General features: G+C 35.9%; 1 protein-coding gene across 1 annotated transcript in view; it reads left to right on the top strand.

The window, feature by feature from the left end:
• The first annotated feature begins 5,085 nt into the window (after nucleotides 1-5,085).
• Nucleotides 5,086-25,629, top strand: part of LOC150098155 (SURP and G-patch domain-containing protein 1-like) — a 292,494-nt gene continuing 271,950 nt past the window's right edge. Inside the window, exons 1-2 of the mRNA XM_090406236.1 lie at nucleotides 5,086-5,393; nucleotides 7,390-7,487. Of these exons, the coding sequence (XP_090262362.1) occupies nucleotides 5,158-5,393; nucleotides 7,390-7,487 (334 nt within the window). The 5' untranslated portion in view covers nucleotides 5,086-5,157. The remainder of the gene's footprint in view (nucleotides 5,394-7,389; nucleotides 7,488-25,629) is intronic.

The raw sequence follows: 25,629 nt of genomic DNA, 5'->3' as shown, positions 1-25,629 counted from the left end.
TTGTATCCATAGCACTAGGCCATCCCAAAGATAACGACCACTCTAAGTTCGTTTCTACTCGCTGAGTAAGAATTTTTCTAAGCCTTTCTTCAAATTGCTTCTGAGTTAGTCAATCTGAGACACCAACAATTACTGTTCATATTCCCGTTAACACGTATTTTAAATATGCATCTGAAGAAAATCGACCGTGGAACTGATACTATTGCGGACAGTAAAATGAATGTGGGGTTTTCAGCCCCTAGGAGATGCAGGCAGATGTCTGACATATGCTCATTAATATCAATTTATTGATATACTTCTTGACAGATGAGAAAAGGTGGTATACTTGATGAAGTTTTTAATTAAATAGGACAACATTTAGTATGGTGGTGTAAAATCGAATAACAGTAAAATGATGATATTGTAGAAAATATCAGACTGCTGTGAAAAATTTATAAGAATTTGTCCATAGGAACATCAGCCGATATGCTAAAGGAATGTTCAGCCGAATTGGATAGACCTTTCACATGTTTGTATATCTTGAGTCTCAGTCAGGAATAATACCGCAGGAATGGAAGGAGTCTGATGTGTCTGTCTACTGATGTATCAGTTCCTGTGGTGTGATAGTGAAGATTTTAGAAAAGTTGGTAAGAACTTGCATACAGAAATGAATAGTCAAACAAGCTATATACTCTGCAAGTAGCAGTATGGGTTTACAAAAGGATGGTTATGCTTCAGCAATTTGCTGAAATTTTATATCATCGTTACGGTCGTGTTGAATAAAGAGAATGGATACAATATTATACTGTTGAATTTTTCTACGATATTTGATAGGATATCACAAAAAGGACTGTTGCACAGACTGGAGAATATGGAATTGGAATATAAATTCTTGACGTGGATCAGTGGATGGTTCACAGACAGATATCATGGTTCTACAGTGGGTGTGAATCTACCAGATTAAAGGTGACAGTTGTGCACCTCAGGGTTCACTCCTTGGCCCATTGTTATTCCATCTATACATTAGTAATATTAAGAAGGGTCTAACAGCAGATGTGCAATTATTTGCTGATGAAGTGAAGATAGGCAGGGTAATCAGGGATTCTATTGATATTCAGCGCTTATAAAGTTGTTTGAATCGGTTGGAAATTTTTCAAAAAAATAAAATAAAATGAAATAAAATAACGGCTCTCAGTTTAATGCTAGTAAATGTAAAGTTATGCAGTTTGGCAGTTGAAATTTACAGAGGCATATTATATTAGCAGGTTTATGCTACAAAAAATTAAGGTGGCAAGGGATTTTGGCATATCGATGGATAGGAATTTGAACTTCAAAGGCCACATACCAAAGTTGCAAATTCAACCAAGGATAATTGCGATGTTGAAGCGAACCTTGACATGTAAGGATAAGGAAGTCATTTTGCCTTTTCATAAGGCTTTGATAAGACCACACATGGATTATTGTGTGCAGATTTGGTATTCCAGATTCCAAGGGATAAGAAAACTGTGGAAAGGGTGCAAGGTAGAGTTACAAAGATTATATCTGGATTATAGGATTTTTTTTATGAGGACACATTGCAGGTATGTCGATGACAGACTCTGGTTAACAGGAGAGAGAGGGGGTGATATGATAGAGTTCTATAAACTTTTGAATGTGTTATAAGACATCTTCTCATGAAATTTTTCGTTATATGGAAGGTGGGGAAAGAACACTGGGGGCCTCCATGGAAGATAAGTTCGTTCACCGTCTAGAAAGGGCTAGATTTTTGTCTTACAGAGCAGTGGGTGAATGGTATAGTTTGCCTTTAGGGGTTGTGAGTGTATCTAGTGTGAATGAATTTAAGGGAAGGTATGACAGTTGATTTGGGTGATTTATAGCCTCCCCTGATCAATCCTTCACTCCCTGGAAGTCTCAGATAATAATAATAATAATAGTAATAATAATAATAATAATAATAATAATAAAATTTTCCCAACACTTCATGAAAAATCACTTAACCTCGAAAATGATGAGAGATGGAAATTAGCTACTACCAATTTTTAAAAGTTACTAGTAAGAAGAATGCATTATATTCCCTTTAGGGAATGAAATAAGTTAGAAGTTTTTTTTGTTCTTTTTATTTTCTATTTTAAAAAGTATTACTTTGTTGATCATAATCAGTATATATCATGTCTCTTTCTTTTAAGGTTACACGGTGATCAGCATTCATATTTCCGAATTAGGGACACAAAACACACGTGTTGAAATGATTATTTTACTTATTATTAATAAAATAACAATTTGACGTTTCGACCCTGTATGGAGGTCATCATCAGAAGGATTCATGTGTATGTCCTCTATTGTTTAATTTGTACATCAATGATATTGGAAATACCTTGAATGGAAATATCCACTTGTTTGCTGATGATGCAAAATTGGGAAGAGCGATAATCAATTCAAATGATGTGGATATTTTACAGGATGACTTAAATAGGCTGACGCTATGGACTGAGGTAAATGGCTGTCAGTTCAACGTGGCTAAGTGTAAGGTGATGCACTTCGGGAGGATGACATCGCATGCTGTTTACTATATTAACGGAACTGAACTGCAGGAAGTTGATGAGACAAGAGACTTGGGAGTTATTGTGGACAGAGAACTTAAGTTTAAAGGGCATATTGCTAAGATTGCCAAAACATCACATCAAATTACATGGTTGTTGAGGAACACACTAACTAGCAGGGATAGGGAAGTTATTATTCCACTCTATAAGGCATTAATAAGGCCGCATTTGGACTATTGTGCACAGATCTGGTCGCCAGGATTTCTTGGTGATGCGGAAGTGGTAGAGAGGATTCAGAGGCGGGTTACAAAGATTGTTGCAGGTCTGTGGGATGTTCCCTATGAGGATAGATTGATGATCTGTGGGCTCCAAAAACTAGCTGATAGACGTAGGAGAGGAGATATGATAGAGGTATTTAAATTGTTAAAGGGATTTTACAGGATTGATACTGATGATATTCTTAAGACCAATGCAGGATGTGAGAGAACGAGGGGCCATCCCTGGAGATTGTGTAAGAGTGTGGTTAACAAGGGTGTTAGGACTAGATTTTTTACTTGGAGGGTTGTGAATGTGTGGAATGCTTTGCCAGAACTGGTTGTGAATGCTTTAACTGTGAATGAATTTAAGGAGAGGTATGACAGGTATTGTGTAAATAATGGTTAGTGTGTCAATGTCGGGTCTCCCGCGATGAGTCTTTTGACTCCATGGAGACACCGTTAAATAATAATAATAATAATAATAATAATAATAATAGGGACCCAAGCTACATGCTCTTGCACTCTGTACTAGTATATTAAATCTACGCTGTTAATTAATCTTTTCCTTAGCCTGACCTCTAGCGATAAATAAATAAAATAAAATAAAAAATAAAATAAAATAAAAGTTGAGAAAAAAATAAAATAAAAATAAATAAATAAATAAATAAATAAATATATATATAGAAAATTTAAAAAAGTTATAATTAATAAATAAAATAAATAAAAAACTACAATAACTCTGCTAAAGTCCTCATGTACTAAGATTCTGCTGGATTTGTACAGTTCCGATTGTTATACTCTGATTTTCTTTAGGTCTTGTACCATTCTGGTTGCTATGGAGTATTAAGGAAAAAAAAAAACTTCACCAAGTCTTCTTGTATATTGGGATTTTTCTTTGGCTCGTTCTGGTTGCTATAAAAGTTGCAGATGGGTCCTCCACATTCTTGGAACGGTTTAGGCCATCATTTTTGTTCAGATTTGGGTTATGTTTTAGCATTTCACATGTTTCTTTGAATTTCTTCTCGAACCAGGTTTTGGTGCGATGTAGGGACTTGGTATTTTTCCAATCAATTCTGTGGTATGTTTAAAGTGTGTGGTCAGAAAGGCCAGTTTTTCCAAAATGGAAGTATTTAATGTGTCGTTTGTGTTCGTCCTTCCTAATTGGGATGGTTCGCCCTGTTTCCCCTATGTATGGTAGGTTACATATTCATTATATTTTGTATATCCCTGGGTGGGCTAGGTGTGGAAGAGGATCTTTGGAAGAACTGAGTAGGTGTCTTAATTTTGTTGTGAGTTTAAAGGTGGTTTTGAGGTTGTATTTGTGTAGTGTTCTGTCTATTTTTTCGGAAATGCCTCTAACATAAGGTATGGCAATAGAATTCTTGATATCTTTGTTTTTACTAGTATCTCTGTGGAGGATCTTGTGAATATTTTTTTAGTGTATCCATATTTTATAAATGTATGGTTGATGATCTTCCATTCCAGGTTTAGACCTTGTTCATTCGAACAGATAGTTTGAGTTCAGTGTTTAAGGGTGCTTATGACACCTAGTTTTTGTGTTGGGTAGTGATAAGAATTTTTGTGTATGTACTGGTCTGTGTGTGTGTGTGGGGGGGGGGGGGAGTTGCTGTAGACTGAGAAGGAGAGACAGCTTAAGAGAAGACGTGTGACGAGTGTTTCTAGGAACGGTAGAGAGTTGTTTTTTCTATTTCAGTGGTGAATTGGATACGTTTGTGTTGTTTGTTCAGGTGGCTCAGGCATGTATTTAGTGCTTCGCGGCCGTGGGACCAAATGGCGATAATATTGTCGAGGTATCTGAGCCAAAGTTTGGGCTTTAGGCACGCTGACCCTAGAGCTCGTTTCTCAAAGTCTTCCATATAAAAGTTAGCAATCGGGAGGACGTGGTGAGCCCATGTCTGTACCCTCTTTTTGAATGTAAAAATTGTTTTGCCACACGAAATATCTGGAGCGGAGTACGTGGGTAAGGAGAGCCGTGCTGTGGTGTGGAAATATGTTCTGTAGGAGTAAGATAGTATCATTGATCGGGACATTATGTCAAAGCTGACTAATAAATCTTGGTCGTTGAGTGTAATGTTTTTAATTTTGTTTATGAAATATTGTGTATTTTTAATGTAGGAAGGGGACAGACCTATCAATTCCTTGAGTGTGGCCGCTAATTTTTTGGCTAAGTGGTAATTTATATTATGTGTGGGCTCTATTTCTGCTGTTTTGGTTCATAATAGGTGGCGATACATACATACATACAGAAATCTAAACTGCCCCCTCTTACTTATACTGGTAATGTTGAATTGTTGTGTTAATTTCGTTGCATTTGTGATGGCTTTTCTGTTTTAATTACGATTTTTTTTGGTGATTATGCGATGTCTTACTTTTGGAGTGTATCTCAATATGGAGGAGCAAAAAATGCTTCAAAAAATGATCGACTAAGCGAGTTATCACAACAGGAACAAGTTATTGAACAAAAGAAAAGAGAAATTGAACAGAAAATTGCATCAAAAAGACGTAGGGATGTCGAGAAGAAAAAGTCAAGTGATAATCATGGGAATGCTGTCAAAATTACATCCAGTAGTAAGGATGGGTCAGGTTGTACTAAGAGGTAATTCTATATATGCATTTTTATTTGAAGACATTTCTGAATATCGGTAAATTTTTATTGTCGTGCCTGGTGAAAAACAAAAAAAAAATGCTTTCAGTTATATAGTGGATAAGTTGAATATTTAACTGTTGACTTTCACTGTTTGTGCAAGATATTGAAGCAAAAGTGCGAAAGGAATCCAAATCTTTATTATTATCATACGCATTTAATGTGAAAAAAAAAAAACTTCAGGCGTTCGTTACAAATTAACATTTATCAATTTCAATAAATTAATATTAAAATACAAATATTTTAAAAGTACCGAGCTGAGGTGTATGTACACCTACTATTTTGTGATCATAATTTAGTACAAAGCTTCAAAGACTTGAAAGAAAATTGTTCCATTTTGATCCAAATTTTATTTATAATAGCACAACTAAAGAAAAATTGTTTCATTTTGATCCAAACTGATCTTGCGCTATTTGGATATTTCTAGGGCCATTTTCTTCCAGGTTTGTTTGTTAGATTGACAGGGTTATGAGTGTGCATAGTTCAGCTAGAATATATTAATTTTTTATATTGTGGTGGTACATAAAAGACTATTTATTATTTATTATTGTGATTCCTGAAACATCTGATCCTATTTGTGCATTAATATCATCACCTGTGATGTGAAAATTCTATTAAGATGATGTAGAAAGCATTCATGGAGTCTTAATCTGAAGCTTTAAATGAGTTTAAAGTTATGGCCATTATTCTCTTGAAGATTTTGGATCTAGATGAGATGTGACTATAAATCCGTATATAGACTCGGATTCCAGTTTCTCCATTACCAGATTTTTTGCTGATGTATCAGTGAAAGTCCATTTTTGCAATTTGATGTGACTTTATTCCATTCAAAACTGTTCTCCACATGACTTACTGTTTCTGTTCCAGTTTTAAAATTCATGAAATTTTCTTCATTTTAAGAGGGTGTAAGTGGATATAATGAGTGGGCTTCTCCTGAGTTGATGTTTCGAGTGCTTATCTCTTCCTTCTTTAGCTTATGAGCTTCTTTGAAGGCTTTTACTGACAGGCCTTCATAATTTCTCTTTGAGAAAAAGGAATGGAGGTTGCACTGCATGATTTTTTTTGTATCTCTTATTCCTTTTGTAATCAGAAAAAATCCACATATTGGGTGATTGGCCTTAACATGCATCATCAACTACATTAACTTACTTGGAAGTATACCCAGCATTTCCCAGAGGGGGGGGGGGGACTGACAGATGTGGCTTGCGCTTCTACTCCACACCTTATTAGTTGCAGCAAATATTAATAATATTTGCTAAAACTATTGATGAATAATAAAATGATTAAGTCGATAGAACCTTTTCTGGGGACATTTTATACTTTTCAGCTGTTATTAATGTATTTCTTCACTCTTCATGTTTCTAATAGCCCACTTGTATTACTATGTGTCTAGTATTCACCAACTCTACCAGTGTTATGTAGTATAAGTAACATAAGGCTGTGCAGAAACCTGTGTTATCATTTATGTTAGTTTATATTTTTAGAGTTTTCATTTGTATTTGAATTTTCTGTTAATAAATGTGTATGCCTAGTTCATTTAACCTTCTTGTGGTTATCCTAAGTCAGCATTTTAATTTCTCTCCTTTAATTTCTTTATCTGATGAATACTTGTTTAGAACATAAACAGTCCTACATACATACATACATACATCCTCCAAGGATTAGCGTGCATATTAATAGCTCTAGTCCCTTATGTCCTGGACATGTTCAAATGCATGCGAAGCTGAAGGTCATCTAACAACATCATTTGCACACTTGAATTATGTGAATTTAAAAAAAAAAAAATTAAATAAATGAAATAATAATAATAATTTTTATTTGATATAGAAAGAAAAGTCTTAATTTCTGTGTAATACATTTTGGGAATTATATGCGATTTTTTCATCAATTAAGTTTCTATAATTGTATTATGTCATTTATATTTCTACTGATATATATATTTTTCTAGTGGCCAAGATCTTTCATCTTCATTAGGAGCTGGTGTCAATTTTTTCAAAAATGATGGAAGCTTTCTTGAACAGTTCAAAAAGTTACAGGAATCAAAAGGTATAATTATTGTTTACATAAATGTTTAAATATTTTAGTACTAGTAAGCAAAACATTTCAGGTTCTGCCTTTTGTTTTTTTTGACATTGTCATTTTTGATTAAAAGTATCTAGTTTATGGCATTATACCTACATACATTGTACTATACCGGTATTATTAGTGTGGGGGATTTTTCTTGCCTAAACTAAAATACGAAATCGTTATTATTAGACCTAATAACCTGCAGAGAGAAAAAAAATGACAGTGGCATTGTCATTCCATGATTTTAATTTAGATTTCAGTCGTTTCGTTAAGTGTGAGGTCTGTTATATGTATTCCTTCGATTACATAAATGATTTGTGGATGTTTAGTGCGGATGGAAGAAGGGTGTGTGCGAAGTGTGATCTGAACGAAGAACTGATTAAATGCAAATATGAAATTGATGACAGAAAGTGTTAGTACTGATTGTGTCGCGAGTGCACGTTTGAAAGAGAAGGACGGTGAGAAATAGGGGCAAAAAAATGTTAAAAAATCAGGATAAAAGAAAAAGAGCGATTTGAAAACCGTAACGGATGTTAAAAGGGACGAAAGTGAGGTGGAAAGAAACGAAATTGAGAGAACAAATGAAAGTAGAAATGGCGTGATGCAGAAATCGCAAATGAAAAAAATCGAAAGAATAAATGATAGCGAAAAAAGAATGAATGATGACGAAAGCTGGACGCATGTTGGACCGAAAGTACTGAAGCAAAGAAAGATGAATGACAGTAAAAGCGAGAAGAATGATAGCGAAAGTTGGACGTATGTTGGACCGAAAGTACGGAAACAAAGAAGGATGAATGAGAGGGAAAGTGAGAAGAGGGGGTCAAGAGTTAGAAAGTTAGAAAGATTTATTGATAGAGAGAATGTGTCGCGAGATTCGGAAGGTGAATTGGATTGGATGAGGCAAGAAATGAAATGGATGCGGAATGAAATTAAGAGAATTCAGGTCAAAACTATTAAAATAAATCATGATGGCATGAAAGAGTTAACGAAAGATGAGCGAGTGGCGTTGTATGGCAATTCCATTATTAAAGGTGTGCTACAGGATAAAATGCACAAGATATGTTTTCCAGGCGGTAAAATGAGTAGAGTGATTGAGGCATTGGATATGAGGCGGGAGCGAGCAAAAGAGTTAATTGTATTAATTGGTACAAATGATTTGAGAGAGAACAAAGAGCATGTCAAAATGAATGTCAGGAGACTTCTTGGAAAGATAAAAGAGAATAGTGACAGGAAGGGTAGTCAGTGTGTTGCCTAGGTATGATTGTGGTGAAATGAGGTGGAGAGCAAGGATTATGAATGATATTCTGGGTGAAATGAGTGAGGAGATGGGAGTACAGTTTGTTAATGTGTGGAATGAGTTTGAGGGATGAAGTTAGCTGTATGGGAGCGATGGACTGCATTTGAGTAGTTATGGTGTGAGTCGCTTGGAGAGACTGCTGCTGGAAGGTAGAGAAGTGAATAGAGAGAATGAATCAGATCGAGAGGGGAGTGATGTGGAAGAGCAGGAGAGCAAGACAGGAGAGATTGAAGAAGTGGAAATGAATGGGGAAGTGAGTGGTATGAGTATAGAAAATGAGAGAATGGGTGTGCAAGAGGAGCAGGGAAACGGGGAGGCTCAGGGTTGACAGGGGGTACACAGCATGAGAAAGGTGGATGCTCCAAGAGGAGGTGAGAGCATGTGTAGCAGGAAAGAAATGGGATGACCAGGGATCAAGAGGAAACAGATGGAATTGCAAAGGGTTCTAAAATGAAGAAGCAGAAATGGTATAAAGACAGCTGATGCAGAATGTATGGTGGAGATACTTAATGAGCAGTTCATAAAGAACTTTCAATCTTGTGAATGTGACTTCATTGGAGAGATTGAGAGCAGTTGATGACGGGGAGGAGAGACTGACTGTAAGTGAGCAAGAGGTGTTTGGGGAGTTGAGTAAACTAGATATAAATAAGGCTGTGGGACTTGATAATATATCACCGCGTATTCTGAAGGAATGTGCCAGAGAGTTGACACCTGCCTTGACATATTTTTTTAATACGAGTCTTGCACTTGGTCAAGTTCCTAAAGAGTGGAAGGAGGGCAAGATTGTGCCACTTCATAAAGGAGGTGATCGAACTCAAGCATCAAACTATAGGCCTATCTCTGTGTCGGGTGTTGTGGTTAAGTTGTTGGAGAAGCTTGTGAGAACTAGGATCCAGAGTTGGGTTGACAACAATGGTATAATCTTTGATGGACAGCATGGATTTGCTAAAGGGAGGTCATGTTTTAGTAATCTACTTACTTATTACAATAAAGTGACTGGTTCCTTGGACAGAGGAGAAGGATACACAGTAATATACTTGGATTTTGCAAAAGCTTTTGATAGAGTACCTCATGATAAGTTGACAGTCAAACTAGAGCAGATGGGGTTGGATATTAGATTAGTGCATTGGATTGGAGATTGGCTATCTGATAGGTATCAACAAGTTGTGTATGGGGGTGCGATATCCAGGAAAAGGAAAGTCACTAGTGGAGTGCCTCAGGGGTCTGTTTTAGGGCCATTACTATTTAACTTGCATATTAATGATATTGGTGAGGGTTTGGATGGAGATATTCAGTTGTTTGCAGATGATGCAAAGTTGGGACAAACAATAAAGAGTAGTGAATATGTTGTGGCCTTGCAAGAGAACTTGAATAGATTGAGTGATTGGACAAACAGATGGGGATGTGAGTTCAATGTTGCAAAATGTAAGGTTTTAAAATTTGGAAAACAAAGATGGGATGTAGCATTTATGCTTGGTGAGAATATATTGTTGGAAGTGGAGGAAATAAGAGATCTGGGGGTGATAGTGGACAAGGATCTAAAATTTAGTGGGCACATCGCCAAAATTGTGAAGACAACACAAAGACTTCTAGGAATGATGCAGAGGACACTGACGTGTAGAAGTAGGGAGGTTCTTGTTCCATTGTAAGGCTTTGATTAGGCCACACATGGACTATTGTGCCCAGATTTGGTCACCGGGTTTTCAGAAGGATGAAGAGATGTTGGAAAGGGTCCAAAGGTGACTGACTAAGGTAGTTCTGACCTCTGGAATGTTGAGTATGAGGAAAGATTGAGAAGATGTAATTTGCAGAGTAGTGGAGAGAAGGAAGAGGGGAGATATGATAGAGACCTACAGGTTGGTAAGGGGTTGTTATAAGATCAGTGGTGAAGAAGTTCTACAGAGAATAGTGGGAGATCAGGGGAGAACCAGAGGTCATCCCTGGAAACTGTATAGGGAGGGTGTGAGTAGAGGAGTGAGAGGCAGGTTTTTTTCGTGCAGAGTTGTGAATGATTGGAATGCCTTGCCTGAGAGTGTGGTGTCTGCAAGGAGTTTGAGTGTGTTTAAGACATGGTATGATGAGATGTGTGTGATAAAAGGACCTCCCAGATGGGTCTTTGACTCCAGAGGTCTTGTTTAATAATAATAATAATAATATTTGATTGTGAAAAACCAACACCTGTGCTATTCATTTTATACTGATTTTTAGACTGCATTTGCTTTCAGCACTGTTCTTTATTTTCTGTAGTCATATGCTAAATACGTAGAGTCTTCTATTGGTGTTCTACTTGATCAGCACTAATTTTCAACATGTTTTTTTTTCCTTTCAGAATCACCTATTTGGCCAAATAATGTGATATTTATGCCAGCACAAGAACTGCTATAACAAACTTGTTCACTCTAATAAACTAATAGAAACTAAAAGCAAGTTTCATTTGGCCAAAGCCCAGCATATTTACAAATGGGGTAGTCTAACACTAATGCATGAACAAATTAGCCCTACATATATGGAACTGTCAAAAATAAACATAGCCATCAACAATCTGTGTGATGAACTATTTGAATTTTTAAACTGAACTGTGGGCACTCATTCTCAACATCTCCAAAGCTACAGTAGAAAAGGAATTCAAAAAAAGAAAAGCCAGCACCAGAAACACCCATTTAAAATCCTCAAACATCATAGTGATATTGGACAACAACATTTACACTGTCATAGTAAATTTATCATCAATAGCTCTAACAGAAGAAGCTGTCATCACGTTAAGTTCGTGGTCATCATAGGTACGTTCCACAAGTGGAAATAATGGCATCCTTAGAACATAGAATAAATATACAGTCTGTCTCCAGTTATAGCTAATAGCATTTCTTTTGATGTAGCTAACATTTTAACCAAATCCAAACCTCCCAAAAGCAATATACAAAAAAAAAAGAAATCAGTGCCTCAAGAGCTATACAATCATTATCATCATCAAATTCCTGATATATACCCTCAAGGGTTGTACAGGATATGATAGTACTACATGAAAAATTTACATCATTACTAACTTCCTATCTACAATTTTCCTCCAAATCAGTCTGTTAAATGTCAAGACTCCAATATTACCAGGTCTTATATTTCTGTCTTCTAAGGCACTTAGTACTGTATCAATCCACCAACATCTTGTTCTTCCTCTGGGTCTTTTTCCTGCCAACTTGCAGAGAACACTTGTTTTGCTAATCTTTACTCTCCCATTCTGCTTAAGTGATCATACCACCTGAGATTAGCTCTGCTAATGCATTCCTGGATGCTGACAGTGTCAAGTTCTTTCCTAATAACCTAGTTTTAAATATGATATTGCCATTGATGCCATCTGTTCATGCACCTAATCTTTCTCAGGACTCTCATATCTGTGGTCTCTAGTCTTTGGTCAAGTATTTTACTTCTAACCCAGCTCTCAGATACATAAGTTAAAATTGGTTTAAACAATGTTTTGTATAGAGCTAATTTAGTGTTTTGACTTATTTCTCTCTTCTTCCATATAAATTTATTCAGTTGACTTCCTACCATACCAGCTTTGTTGATTCTGTTGTCTATTTTCATGTTTAATTTACCATCTTCACTAAAAATTGTGCCAAAGTAGCTGAAATGTTTTACTTGTTCTATGAGTTCTCCATTCACAATGCAGTTGATATTTTCAATGTTTCTGCCTCTTTTTAATGCTGATCTTCATACCATATCTATTACAACAGTTATTCAATTTAGTCAGGGAATCTTGCAGACTTGTGGCAGATTTATTTAGAAGTATAACATCATCGGCATAATGCAAAGAGCTGAGATTAACACCTCCAATTTTGATATCAGGTTTAATACCACTTTCCTTCATAATGTGATCCATATAGATAATGAATAAGAGAGGGGGTTAATAAGAGAGAGAGAGAGAGAGAGAGAGTTAAATCACCAGATTTAACATTAAACCACCTTCCTATACTTCAATTGTAACTGCTAATTTACAACTCAAAGACTAAGTATTGCTTGTTATAATGCCCCATTAACACCATATAACTGTAGTGTTTTGAATAGCTTTTCTCTTGGCACCTTGTCATATGCCTTTTCCAGATCTACAAAACTTAAATACAGATCTTTGTTATATGTCCATGATTTCTCAACTATCTGTCGTAAAGTGAAAATCTGATCCTGACAGCCTCTATTTGGCCTGAATCCCGATTGTTCTTCATCAAGCTTCTCTTACACAATCCTTCTCAACTGTTTCTCAAGTATACTTGCATATATCTTGCCAGGAACACTCAGTAGGGATATACCTCTGTAATTGTCGCATTCAGTTTTATTTCCCTTTTTATATATGGCTATTATGAGAGCTCTCTGGAATTTGTCCATCTGTCTAGGCCTTCTTAACTATGCAGTGCAGCCACTGTATGACTTTTATACTTTCATACTTGAGCATTTCTGGTCGAATATCATCTACTCCTGATGCCTTTCCACATTTCAAGCCTTTGATGGCTTTTTCTACTTCAAGTATGGATATGTATTCCTAACTGCATGCCTGGTCAGTGTTTTTTATCACTGTGCTATCATCACTACTTGTTTCATTTAGCAAATTTTCAAAGTAATTACTCCATACTTCAAGGATATCTTTTTCTCCTGTTTTCATTTCACCTTTATCATCTCTAACTCCTTTAACAGCACTCTTTCCCCCATTCCTAAGCTTCTACAACAACCTCCAGAATATTTTGCCACCTTCTTGACATTTATTTTCTCTGTTCTTGCCAAAGCCTCCCATGACTTTTGTTTAGCTAGTTTTACACACTGTTTAGCTTTCTTACATTTGTCTCTGTATTCTCTAAGATCACAAGCTGACTTATTTGTCAGGAACTATTGATATGCTTTTGTCTTTTCCTTCACTGCCTCTTTAACTTCCTGTGTCCACCATGGAGTTCTAATTTTTCTATCCTTGCAGACAACTTTACCACATGCCTCTCTAGCTGAATCAATCAGGGTTTTCTTCAAGGCTTGCCATTGAATCTCCAAGGTTTGGTTGCTGTTCTCAAACTCTTTCATTTTTTCTTCAATAATCTTTGTGTATTTTAGTCTACAGTTCACATCTGAGAGCTGCTCAACTTTTATTCGCTTTAAAACTTTCTTACATGTCATTCTTTTCGATATGAAATTCAATTTTATCCTGCTCAAGACTAAATAGTGATCACTTCCAATTCAAATCCTCTGTACACACTGGTGTCCTGCACCAGGGAAAAAACATCACTATCAACAATAACATAGTCAATGAGATTTTTCTTATTCCTTGCCTCTTCTCTCCATGAATTTGTGCACATTTTTAAATATAGATTTTTATTTTGGTTGAAAAGTGTTTGAAGACTCAATTTCTTAATGAGGCTTAATGGGTTAATAGGGATTTAAGAGATAAAGTTGCATATGAGATATCCTGAGATGTGCAAGTTAGATTTGGAGTTTAGTTTAGGTGTTTTTATTATTATTATTATTTTAAAGTAAAGAGTTTAACAACTGAGTGCATAAGGGAGAAAGTAAAAATTTACCCCCCCCCCACACACACATTATCACACAAAGTGATCTTAATACTCAACAAGCAAAACAATATCATTGTATCCAACTATTCTTCACTTATTATTAATTTGCATTCCACATATTAACTTTACTTTTATTATTATTATTATTATTATTTCATCCATCACTAAGTTAAATAGGTCAGCTTACTTAATTCCTCTAGCTATTGTAATGTCTTAGTTTATCCACGATCTGTATTTATTATAGAACATATCTGCATTATTTCCTGGCCTGGTTGGCCAAGTGTTTATTGTATCCACTCACCAACCAAAAAGTTGGAGTTCAAATCTTACAGTGAGCATGGATGTTTGTGATTATGTTTAGGATGGAGATGAATTTCATAATTTCATTGCCTGATATGAAACTACTCCTAAACAAAAAAATCCTTACCTGACCCACAGTTGTACTACAGATTTACAGAAACCTTTCATGGGTGGGAATCATATAAAAAAAAAAAAATTATTAATTCTATAAGTTTGGTGTATCTCTTATTTTTAATGCAGTTATTATATCTAAACTGTATTGAAAGATTTGACTGGAACATTTTATGCCGGAACATGCACACTCACACCTATATATTGTCTTCTAACGTTTTTTTCCTTTTTCTTTTAGAATTAAATTGATTAGAAAGCCAGTTTGCGATCCAATCAACCAACTGATTTTCCAATCCCATTTGCCGTAACTAATACACCAGTTTATTATGTGGTAGCCTGTTAAATGCATTTGTAAAATCCAGAAGTACCATTGTATATGAATCACCCCTATTCAGAACTGTAGTCACCTTATTGTAAAATGTAAGTAAATTAGTGAAACAAGGCCTCAATTTAACAAACCCATGTGGATCTCTATACAGCATCTTTTCCTTATCTACCCAACCCTGTATTAGCTCTGGCTATGTGAGTTGGTGTTTTTAAGATACCATATTGTTGAGCAGATGCTGGTGTGGTTACCTGTGCAAATATCTTCAAGTATGTGTGGGTTTTCTACAAACAGAAAAAAAATAATGAATCATTTGGAAGGCATGCAACTAGTGTATCTAGGAAGGGAAGATGGTAATTACATTTTCTCCTTCCATTGTTAAGGGGATTTTAGGGTGTTGGCTATTTAAATCACTAAAAATGTATCTAATGAATCTGAACCATGCAGCCAATCAGCAGACACATAATCTACATGCAAGAGCCAAACTACTGATTTGAGAGTGTCTGTATTGATTGCTTACTTCTCTAAGTGTTCTATGTAGAAATTGGCTAAAGGGGAAGCAAGGTTGTCCCACTTAGCCATTTGTAGTACATCTTTCCTTTTCATATAAAATAACCATAACCAGCATGTACGGTTTGATAATTCAAATATGTCTGGGGGGGGGGAGGATATGGCTTTACAAACTAAGCATCTCAGTTAATGGTACACTGATGAGTAGTGAAGTAATATCAAAACTAATCATTATGACTGAATTTTTAAAATAATTTTTTAATACACTTTTTAGGTGAACACTTTTTTTTTTACAAATGAGGAAGTACTGCCTGTGAGGAAGACTAGTAATTTAAAACAATGTTTAGCAGTATGTTTATATTATACACAAGTGGGCATAGGGTGTATCTTTTTGGTGCAACATTTATTCTAGGTGGCTTTATATGAAAAGCCTGAATTTAGTCTGTTTCTTTAGCCAAGAAGTGACTTCCTTCACTAATGAACTAAATTTGTTTGAGAGCTAGTAGGATCACAATGTATGATTTTATATGTAGATCGATTTTCTGAAGGAAAAAAAAAATGCATTTTTGTTTTCATATTCAATTGGATTCATTATCACTGTAGCATTACCTTCGTTTGTTTTGATTATCATAATATTGTTATTACTGTGATAACCTGACACAGGAAGTTAAAGAGGCAGTGAAGGAAAAGAAGAAAGAATATCAAAAGTTACTGGCAAATAAGTCAGCTTGCGCTCTTAGAGAATAAAGAGACAAATGTAAGAAAGCTAAACACTGTGTAAAATTAGCTAAACAAAAGTCATGGGAGGACTTTTGCAAGAACATAAAAAATAAATATCAAGAAGGTTGCAAGATATTCTAGAGGATGTTCAAGAAGCTCAGAAATAGAGGAAAAAGTGTTAAAAGGAATTACAGATGATAAATGTGACATGAAAATGGGAGAAAAGATATCTTTGAAGTATGGAGTAATTACTTTGAAAATTTGCTAAATGAAACAAGTAGTGATGATAGCACAGTGATAAAAAACACTGACCAGGCATGCAGTCAGGAATACATATCCATACTTCAAGTAGAAAAAGCCATCAAAGGCCTGAAATGTGGAAAGGCAGCAGGAGTAGATGATATTCGACCAGAAATGCTGAAGTATGGTGGTATAAAAGTCTTACAGTGGCTGCACTGCATAGTTCAGAATGCCTGGATAGAGGGACGAATTCCCAATGATTTGGGTAGAGCTCTCATAGTACCTATATATAAAAAGGGAAATAAAACTGAATGTGAGAATTACAGAGGTATATCCATATTGAGTGTTACTGTTACGATATATGCAAGTATACTTGAGAAACGGTTCAGAAGAATTGTGGAAGAAAAGCTTGGTGAAGAATAAGCTGGATTTAGGTCAAATAGAGGCTGTCAGGATCAGATCTTCACTTTATGACAAATCATGGGAATATAACAAAGATCTGTATTTAAGTTTTGTCGATTTGGAAAAGGCATATGACAAGGTGCCAAGAGAGAAGCTATTTAATATGCTACAGTTATATGGTGTTAATGGGGCATTATATCAAGCAACACTTACTCTGTATTTGAGTTGTAAGTCAGAGGTTAGAATTGAAGGAAGTACAGGAAGATGGTTTAATGTTAAATCTGGTGTGAGACAAGGATGTACATTATCCCTTCTGTTATTCATTATCTATATGGATCACATTATGAAGGAAAATGGTATTAAACATGATATCAAAATTGGAGATGTTAATGTCAGCTCTTTGCTTTATGCAGACAATGTTATACTTCTAAATAAATCCGCTACAAGTTTGCAAGATTCTCTGACTAAATTGAATAACTGTTGTAATAGATATGGTATGAAGGTCAGCAATAAAAAGACAAAGACAATGAAAATAGGCAGAATCATTGAAAATATCAACTGTGTTGTGAATGGAGAACCTGTACAACAAGTAAAACATTTCAGCTACTTAGGCACAATTTTTAGTGAAGATGGTAAATTAAATATGGAAATAGACACCAGAATCAACAAAGCTGGTATGGTAGGAAGTTAAATTAATAAATTCATATGGAATAAAAGAGAAATTAGTCAGAACACTAAATTAGCTGTATACAAGACAGTGTTCAAACCAGTTTTAACTTATGGATCTGAGAGCTGGGTCAGAAGTAAAGCACTTGACCAAAGACTAGAGACCACAGATATGAGAGTCCTGAGAAAGAGTAGAGGCATCAACAGATGGCATCAATGGCAATATCATATTAAAAACGAGAATATTAGGAAAGAACTTGACATTGTCAGCATCCAGGAATTCGTTAGCAGAGCTAATCTCAGGTGGTACGGTCACTTAAACAGAATGGACAAGGAAAGATTAACAAAACAAGTGTTCTCTGCCAAGTTGACAGGAAAACAACCCAGAGGAAGACCAAGATATAGGTGGATTGATACGGTAAAAAGCACCTTAGACGATAGAAATATATGATCTGGTAATGTTGGAGTCTTGACAAGTAACAGACTGATTTGGAGGAAAATTGTAGATAGGAAGTTAGTAATGATATAAATTTTTTCCTGTAGTACTATCATATCCTGTACACCCCTTGAGGGTACATGTCAGGAATTTGATGATGATGATGTTGATTTGCAAATAACACAAATATGTACATCATCAAATCAACACAACTTATCTATGCAAGTGCCAACATATTCTTCAGATTACAACAAGAAAAAACACTAATGGGCACAACTTCTTTTCATTCACATGAACCAAAAATATTGTCCTTTTTCGACTTCACTTCTGGAATTTCCATTTCTTGCTTCTTACAGAAATTTTTGTTCCCTCTTAAATTCACACAGGAGAAAAACTAACATTAAAATGCTATCTATATGACAGTAATACATGAGAAGCAGTTGCATCTTAAATCACAGAACACTATGCTTTGTTCACTGAAGGTGTGGAAGCGTAAAGTCAGTAAATCTACAGAAATTAGCGTGGATGCAGACAAGTGTTCTGTGTGTGTGTGTGTGTGTGAAGGCACCCATGAAGCAAATAAGTATGAGAATGACCAACAAGTGCAGAATTTAGTTACTCAAACAAAAATATTGAATAGGGTAATCAGTTCAGGATGTAAAGATAGTTGATGCCTAATGGGATGCTGGAATTTCTATATGCTAAAGCCAGAATAATCAGAAATAAGAGGAAGTTTTTGGCATTGGTTAATGCAACCTTGTCAAAAGTTATAGGCATTTGTGAGACTTGGCTAACAGCAAATGATGTAGTCACAAGGATAGACTGTGATGGATTTAGTATTTTCGAGGAGGATAGAGAAGGCAGGAATGGCAACCAACAAGAGTAGGAGTCAGTTGTCTGGCAGATGGTAGTCCTTTTGAGGCGATCTAATGTGAGATTAAGGTCAATAGGACAAAATATAAAATTGATTGCTGCTGCTGCTGCTGTAGACCAGGGAATGCCAAAGATGATTTGGAAGGCATGCATCAGCACATTAGTAGAATGAATGCAAGTTGAGTGATTATTTTGGAGGACTTCAACTTCAGTGATATAGGTTGGAAGGAGGAAAGATCACATAGTAAGATGGAAATGGAATTTATACACTTCCGTAGAGATGATTACTTAAATCAGAATATGACAGAGAAGACCCAGTGTACAAGAGTGTTGGATCTGGTTATAGGATTAGAAGACCTGTCCATAACTCAGGTGTCTACATTGCCTCCATTTGGGGAAAGTGATCATGTGGTCTTTACTTGGGAGGTAGCCAAACATGGAAAGTTTAGTTAAAAGGGAGTATATGTAGAACTACAAATGGGGGGGGAGGTTATAATGCACTTAAGCGACAGCTTGAAGCAGTACCACAACATAAAGATCTGCAAGGGAAGGATGTTCAATGCATGGGAGATAGTCAAGGGGTATCTGCAAGAAACAACTTGCACACCCCACTTGAATACTCAAGGTCAGGAGGGTAAATTGGGAAGGAGTTAGATGGATGAGTAGTATCATTAAGCATGAGCTGAAAAAAAAAAAAAAGAAAATGTTGTAGAGGGTATGGAGAAAGGTGACCAGCTAACTCATGAACAATAAGGATTGGTCAAGATGATGACCAGCCTGGTAAGGAAGGCAAAATCAGATTATGAGAAGAAATTAATGAACAGGCAAAAGGAAATCCCAGATAGTTTTTTTTTGTTATGTTGCAAGTAGGAGGAGGAATGAATATGGAAAGATAATTTTGAGTGCAGATGAAATTGTTCAGCTACTGAGTGATCATAAAGGAGGATCTAAGTCTATGGTAGCAAATTACAAATCAATCAGTATCTTTGGGTGGTGGTAAAAGTACTGGAAAAGTTGCTCAAAACGAGAATACAGGAACGGGATAGGACCACTTTGCAAGGGTATATCATCCAACTGAAGATATTGTTATGCAGAGGTGATGCAGAATGATGTGAGAATAGAAGTTGATAAATTGCAGGGGTTTTGGATATTGCAGAATCTGAATGCCAAATACAGATCAGATATCAACTTGCATTTTAAGAGAATATGCAAGGGAACTGGCTTTGCCTCTGCCTAGGCTGTTTAAGTCTGGCAAAGTTGTAAGAGAGTGGAAGGTGGACAAAAATAATTCCTTTGCATAAAGGAGGATCTAAGTCTATGGTAGCAAATTACAACTCAATCAGTATCTTTGGGTGGTAGTAAAAGTACTGGAAAAGTTGCTCAAAACGAGAATTCAGGAACGGGATAGGAATATGATACTCTGAGGGACGGCATAGCTTTGTGAAGGGATCATGCCTCAGTTATATATTAATTTTTTATAATAGTGACAGTTGAATTGGATAAAAGGAATGGCTACATTCCTTTTGTCCAGGAATGGATACTACTGGATTTTGCAACGGCATTCAATAGGATACCACATGGAACTCTATTATGTAAATTGCAACAAATAGGGATGGATATGAAATGAGCGATATGGATAAAAGGTGGCTGATGGATAGATACCAAAAAAGTAGTATATGGAGGAGCAGAATCCAGAAGGCAGGTAATTATTGGTGTGCCACAGGGCTCTGGATTTGGACCACTGCTGTTTAATTTGTACATAAATGATATAGGAAATAATTAATTTTAATTTAGATATTCATTTGTTTGCTGATGATGCAAAGTTGGGTAGGGTAAAAAATACTAAATACAGGAATACCTCGCTTAAAGTGATTAATTAATCCATCAATTATGCGCGTTAAGCGAAATTGCATTAATCGAATACAATAAACAATAGGAATAATTATAATTCATCCATCAGTTAGCATAAATTTGGAAAAAATTATAGTATAAGCTATATTAGAGGATAAAATCATCAAAGTTAATAAAAATCAATTGCTCAAATTTTTATTTAACGTCTAAACATTTGAGTGAACTACTTTTTTGCAAAATAATTAAGTAAAGATGTTTGAATCATGCTCAACTTTTTCATCTTGTGATGCAATTTGCGATAGCTGGCAATTGCTTTATCAAGATTTCAGCAGACTTTGAAGCTTCGTTCCATATCAGGATCTAACAAAATTTCCTTTGCATGCTCAATGTGATTGAAAACTAGATCAAGTTCTTTTGTAGTTAGCTTCTTTGTGGTAATATTCCCTTCTTGTTTGCAATTCTTATCTTCTTCATATACAAATTGTTCTTCTAGTTGAAAATGATTATTCTTGCTTAACTGTTCTGAATGGGAATTGAGCAAGTTTCTCACATCTTCATTATCCAGTTCATTAACAAGTTTTTTTCCAAATGTGCTGATTTCTTCAATAATGTTACATCTTGAATTTTGCACATGATAAACTAACATAGGCTTTAGTTTAAAGTCGCCTTTTGCATTGCCTCTTAACAAAAGTGTAAGACAAGTTTTAGATACTTTGTATCTTGATTGAGATGCTTCAGTTTTAGCTAGGAAAATTTTTGTTGGCATATGCTCTAAAAGAGACCAGTTTCATCAACGTTGAGTATTTGCTGATCATCTTAATCTCCCTCCTGAATTATCCTTTGCAATTCTTCAGGAAACTTGGCCACAGAATCTTTAACAGCACTAGCAGATTCCCCAGTTATTCTTGTTATGCAGTCCAGCTCAAATTTTAAAACAGTCAAACCATCCAAAACTCACAGTAAAGCTTTCACATTCCTCTTGAAATTTGGTTTCTTATAATGATGTAAAAATATTGAGAGCTTTTGCCTGAAATATTCCTTGTACTAAGAGGTATTCTTTTTTGGTTACAATCCTCAATTCATAGTGATAGAAGATGTTCCATCTTGATCATTAAATGGCTGCTATTTTGGGTGATCTGCATGCTTAAAGAAGCAGTAGCAACTTTTCCTTGTTCTTTGTATTCTTTGCTCTTATTTAATAGTCCAAACATTGTACTTGCTGTATCCCAGGCCTCACACAATCATTTTATTATTAGCGCCACTTTCATGTCTCTTAATGACTTCCAGCTTTTCCACTCGCTGCAGATTGGTGACAAAAAATCATGCTAACTGATTAATCATGTGGTGCTTAAGGGTGGAAGCTATATAACTGAGGGGAGACCCCCATATAGCCTATAAAGGAATGTGGAGAACCGACCATGCCATCTGACCTGACGTCCAATCCTCACCTTCTCGTGGTGCACCATGTTAGGTATCTACCTGGATACTGAATGGATGAGGATGGCTGGCAATTTGGGATTTAGCTGACAAAATTGTATTCTTATTGACTTAAATCAAAATTTCAAATGATGGTACAACATGATAGAATTTCATGCCAACTGGGGCATTGCCCGGTTAAACAAGGTCCCAGTTGTTTTCGCCAGGGAACCAGGGCAAACAGTGAAAATTCAGCTACTGGGACAAATAATAAAACCCACTCCAACTCAACATCACCAGAGTTCAAGATCGGTACTCTCAACATAAGAAGCCTGAATGGTAAAGAAATAGAGCTAACTGAGGAATTGGATAAGTACTGATCGCGCATAATAGGGTGACTGAAACAAAAAGGCAAAAACTGGTGAGATCTTTCTGAGAAATAAATACAAAATGTTATATTCAGGCAATGACACTCAAGGAAAAGGAGTAGCCATAGTATTCAGCACTAAATACGAGGCTTATCTTGAATGGCAGGCAGTCTCAAGTAGAGTGATGTTGACAGATATCAGAATGGGGAACTGGACATTGAGACTTATTTGTGCCTATGGTCCCACAGAAGGTTCTACTAAGGCAAAGTGGAGGAATTTTTCCGAGTCTTTAGAGAAAGCAACTGACACAATGAAAACAGAAAAATTGGTCCTTGTTGGGGATCTAAATACCAGAGTAGGAAATGATTGTCAGATATTCAAAATATTTTGGGAAAATTTGGAGAAAAGAGCAAAGCTAATAATAATGGCAAATATCTGTTGGATTTCTGCTCAGGACATGGACTGGTTATTACTAACACCATGTTCCAACATAAAAATGTGCACAAATTCACATGGAGAGAAGAGGCAAGGAATAAGAAAAGCTTCATTGACTATGTTATTGTTGATAGTGATGTTTTCTCCCTGGTGCAGGACACCAGAGTGTACAGAGGATTTGAAATTGGAAGTGATCACCATTTAGTCTTGAGAAGGATAAAATTGAATTTCATATTGAAAAGAAGAACATGCAAGAAAGTTTTAAAGCGAATAAAAGTTGAGCAACCCTCAGATATGAACTGTAGACTAAAATATACAAATATTATTCAAGAAAAAATGAAAGAGTTTGAGAACAGCAACCAAACCTTGGAGATTCAGTGGCAAACCCTGAAGAAAACACTGATTAATTCAGCCAGAGAGGCATGTGGTGAGGTTGTCTGCAAGGATAGAAAAATCAGAACTCCAGTGTAGACACAGGAAGTTAAAGAGGCAGTGAAGGAAAAGAAGAAAGTATAGTCATCCCTTGACTTACGCTGGGGGTTCTGTCCCTTCAGGAAGGATGTAAGCCGGTTTGGACTTAAATCAATACATTAAATCAACAGAGTTATAGGGGTTAGGGCTTGACAGTAATAACTATACTGTCCTTTTAATTTTTAAACCTTATTATAAAACTGTACTGTGCATTACTGCCACTATAAAAAGGAGAATAATCACCCAAATCTTCCTCCACAATCACATCTTCATTACCTTCCCTATGTGAAGGACTAGGCTGGACTCTCCTGGTGTAACCTTTGTTTTTTGATGAAAATGTCTGATGTGCTTTGCTTATTCCTCTTTCTTTTCATCATAAATGTGTTTATACACATTTATGATGTCTTCAACCATTTTGAGAACATCGCTAACTTCAGAGAACATTTCTGTAAGATCCTTCACTGTGAATTGTTTAACTACCTCTCCTTGTTTCTTTTTTCTCATTCTTCCTCTTCTGCAACACCTTGTTTCTCCAGTTCGACCATTTCTTTGTTGGTCAACTCTTCAGGGGCATTTCCTATGAGTTGAACTATGTTGTCATCATTCACTTCTTGATTGAGGTGTTTGCTAGTCCCACTATTTCTTCACTCAAGGTACAAAGGTCTTGATTTTTTCAAAACTTCAAAAATTGTGCATAAACCTTTTCAATGTCTTTTTCCATATGCCACTCATGCATTAAGAGGTCACTTTGTCCCAAATTACAGCAATATTTTTAATAGCATGATAAATATTGAATGCTTTCCAGAATTGCATAAGATTCAGGTCGTTTCCTTCATTAGCAGAAATGGCTTGTGAAAAAGTTCTCCATAGGTTATAAACCTTAAACACTACTAGAACTCTCTGATCCATTGGTTGGATCGGTGAAGTAGTGTTTGACAGGAGAAACATGACCTTGAACTTGGTGAAGATCACCGATATAAGACGGATGACATGGAGCATTATCTAGAATTATTAAAATTTTAAATTCTACATTTTCTTTCATACAGTAGCTTTCCATTTCACTCGCCTAACAGTTGATTAAGGCATCTGCAAACAATTTTTAGTCATCCACGACTTCTTATATTTCCGCTAATGAACTGGAAGAGTATGCTTCCTAATGTGTTTGAAAGCGCATGGATTCTCACTCTGCCATAACACAAATAGTTTCAGCAGTTTATATCCAGCCACATTACCCCCCCCCCTCTCCCTCAACAGAATCGTAACATGGTCTTTAAGAGCTTTAAAACCAGGCATAGATTTTAGCGTTTTGTGGATGAATTGTCTGCTAGGGCATTTGTTTCCGAAATAAGGAGGTCTCATACATATAGAGTATTTGCTGTGGCAAAGAATTTTCCTCCATAATAATTTTATCCAATTTCTCAACAAACTCCTTGACACACATTCTCATCGGAACTTGCAGATTAACCATATATTTTCACATGATGCAATGCAAAACGCTGCTTGAATATCATAAACCAACCGGAAGAAGCGTTGAATTCATAGTCGTAATCAGGCCCTGCTTTCTCCTTCAACATGTTGACGAGAATTAGTGCCTTAGCGGTTATGGTCATAGTGCTAAGGGGGTATGCTCTTTTGGTTCAGGTCCTCTATGCATGATGGAAGTAGCTTTTTCAATCACTGACAGGACCTTATCATTGCTTCGTCATTATCGTCGATTTAATGGAAGCAGATCCTTTCACAGCCTAATCTCTATGATTTTATCCTTATTTTTCAAAATGGTCATCACTGTAGAATAAGACCATCCAAAGTCATGTGCTGTCATGCTGACTGGCTTACCAGCTTCATGTTGCTTTATAACTTGCAACTCCTTTTCAAGATCAATTGCTCACCTCTTTTTCTGTGATTCTTCACTAGTATTTTTAAATAGGCGTGTAGGGGCCATGTTACACAAAATATTGTGAAATAATTAACAATAAATACACAAATAACATATTTTTCAAACAAAATCAACAGAGGAACTGTTGAAGCCAACTGCCGAGGGAGGTTGCCACTGCATTGTTGCTAAATAAAAACCTTTTTACTTTATGCTTACTTGCATCTTGTTTGAAAGTATGGTCGAAAATGTTATTTATTCTCTTATGGGATCACGGACGTATCTTT

This window comes from Typopeltis vanoorti, chromosome 16 (genome assembly GCF_054136105.1).
Source record: "Typopeltis vanoorti isolate ZY-2024b chromosome 16, IOZ_Tvanoo_1.0, whole genome shotgun sequence".
NCBI classification, from domain to species: Eukaryota; Metazoa; Arthropoda; class Arachnida; order Uropygi; family Thelyphonidae; genus Typopeltis; species Typopeltis vanoorti.
The sequence above is the reverse complement of the archived record's forward strand: the minus strand, read 5'-3'. Positions and strand labels throughout refer to the sequence as shown.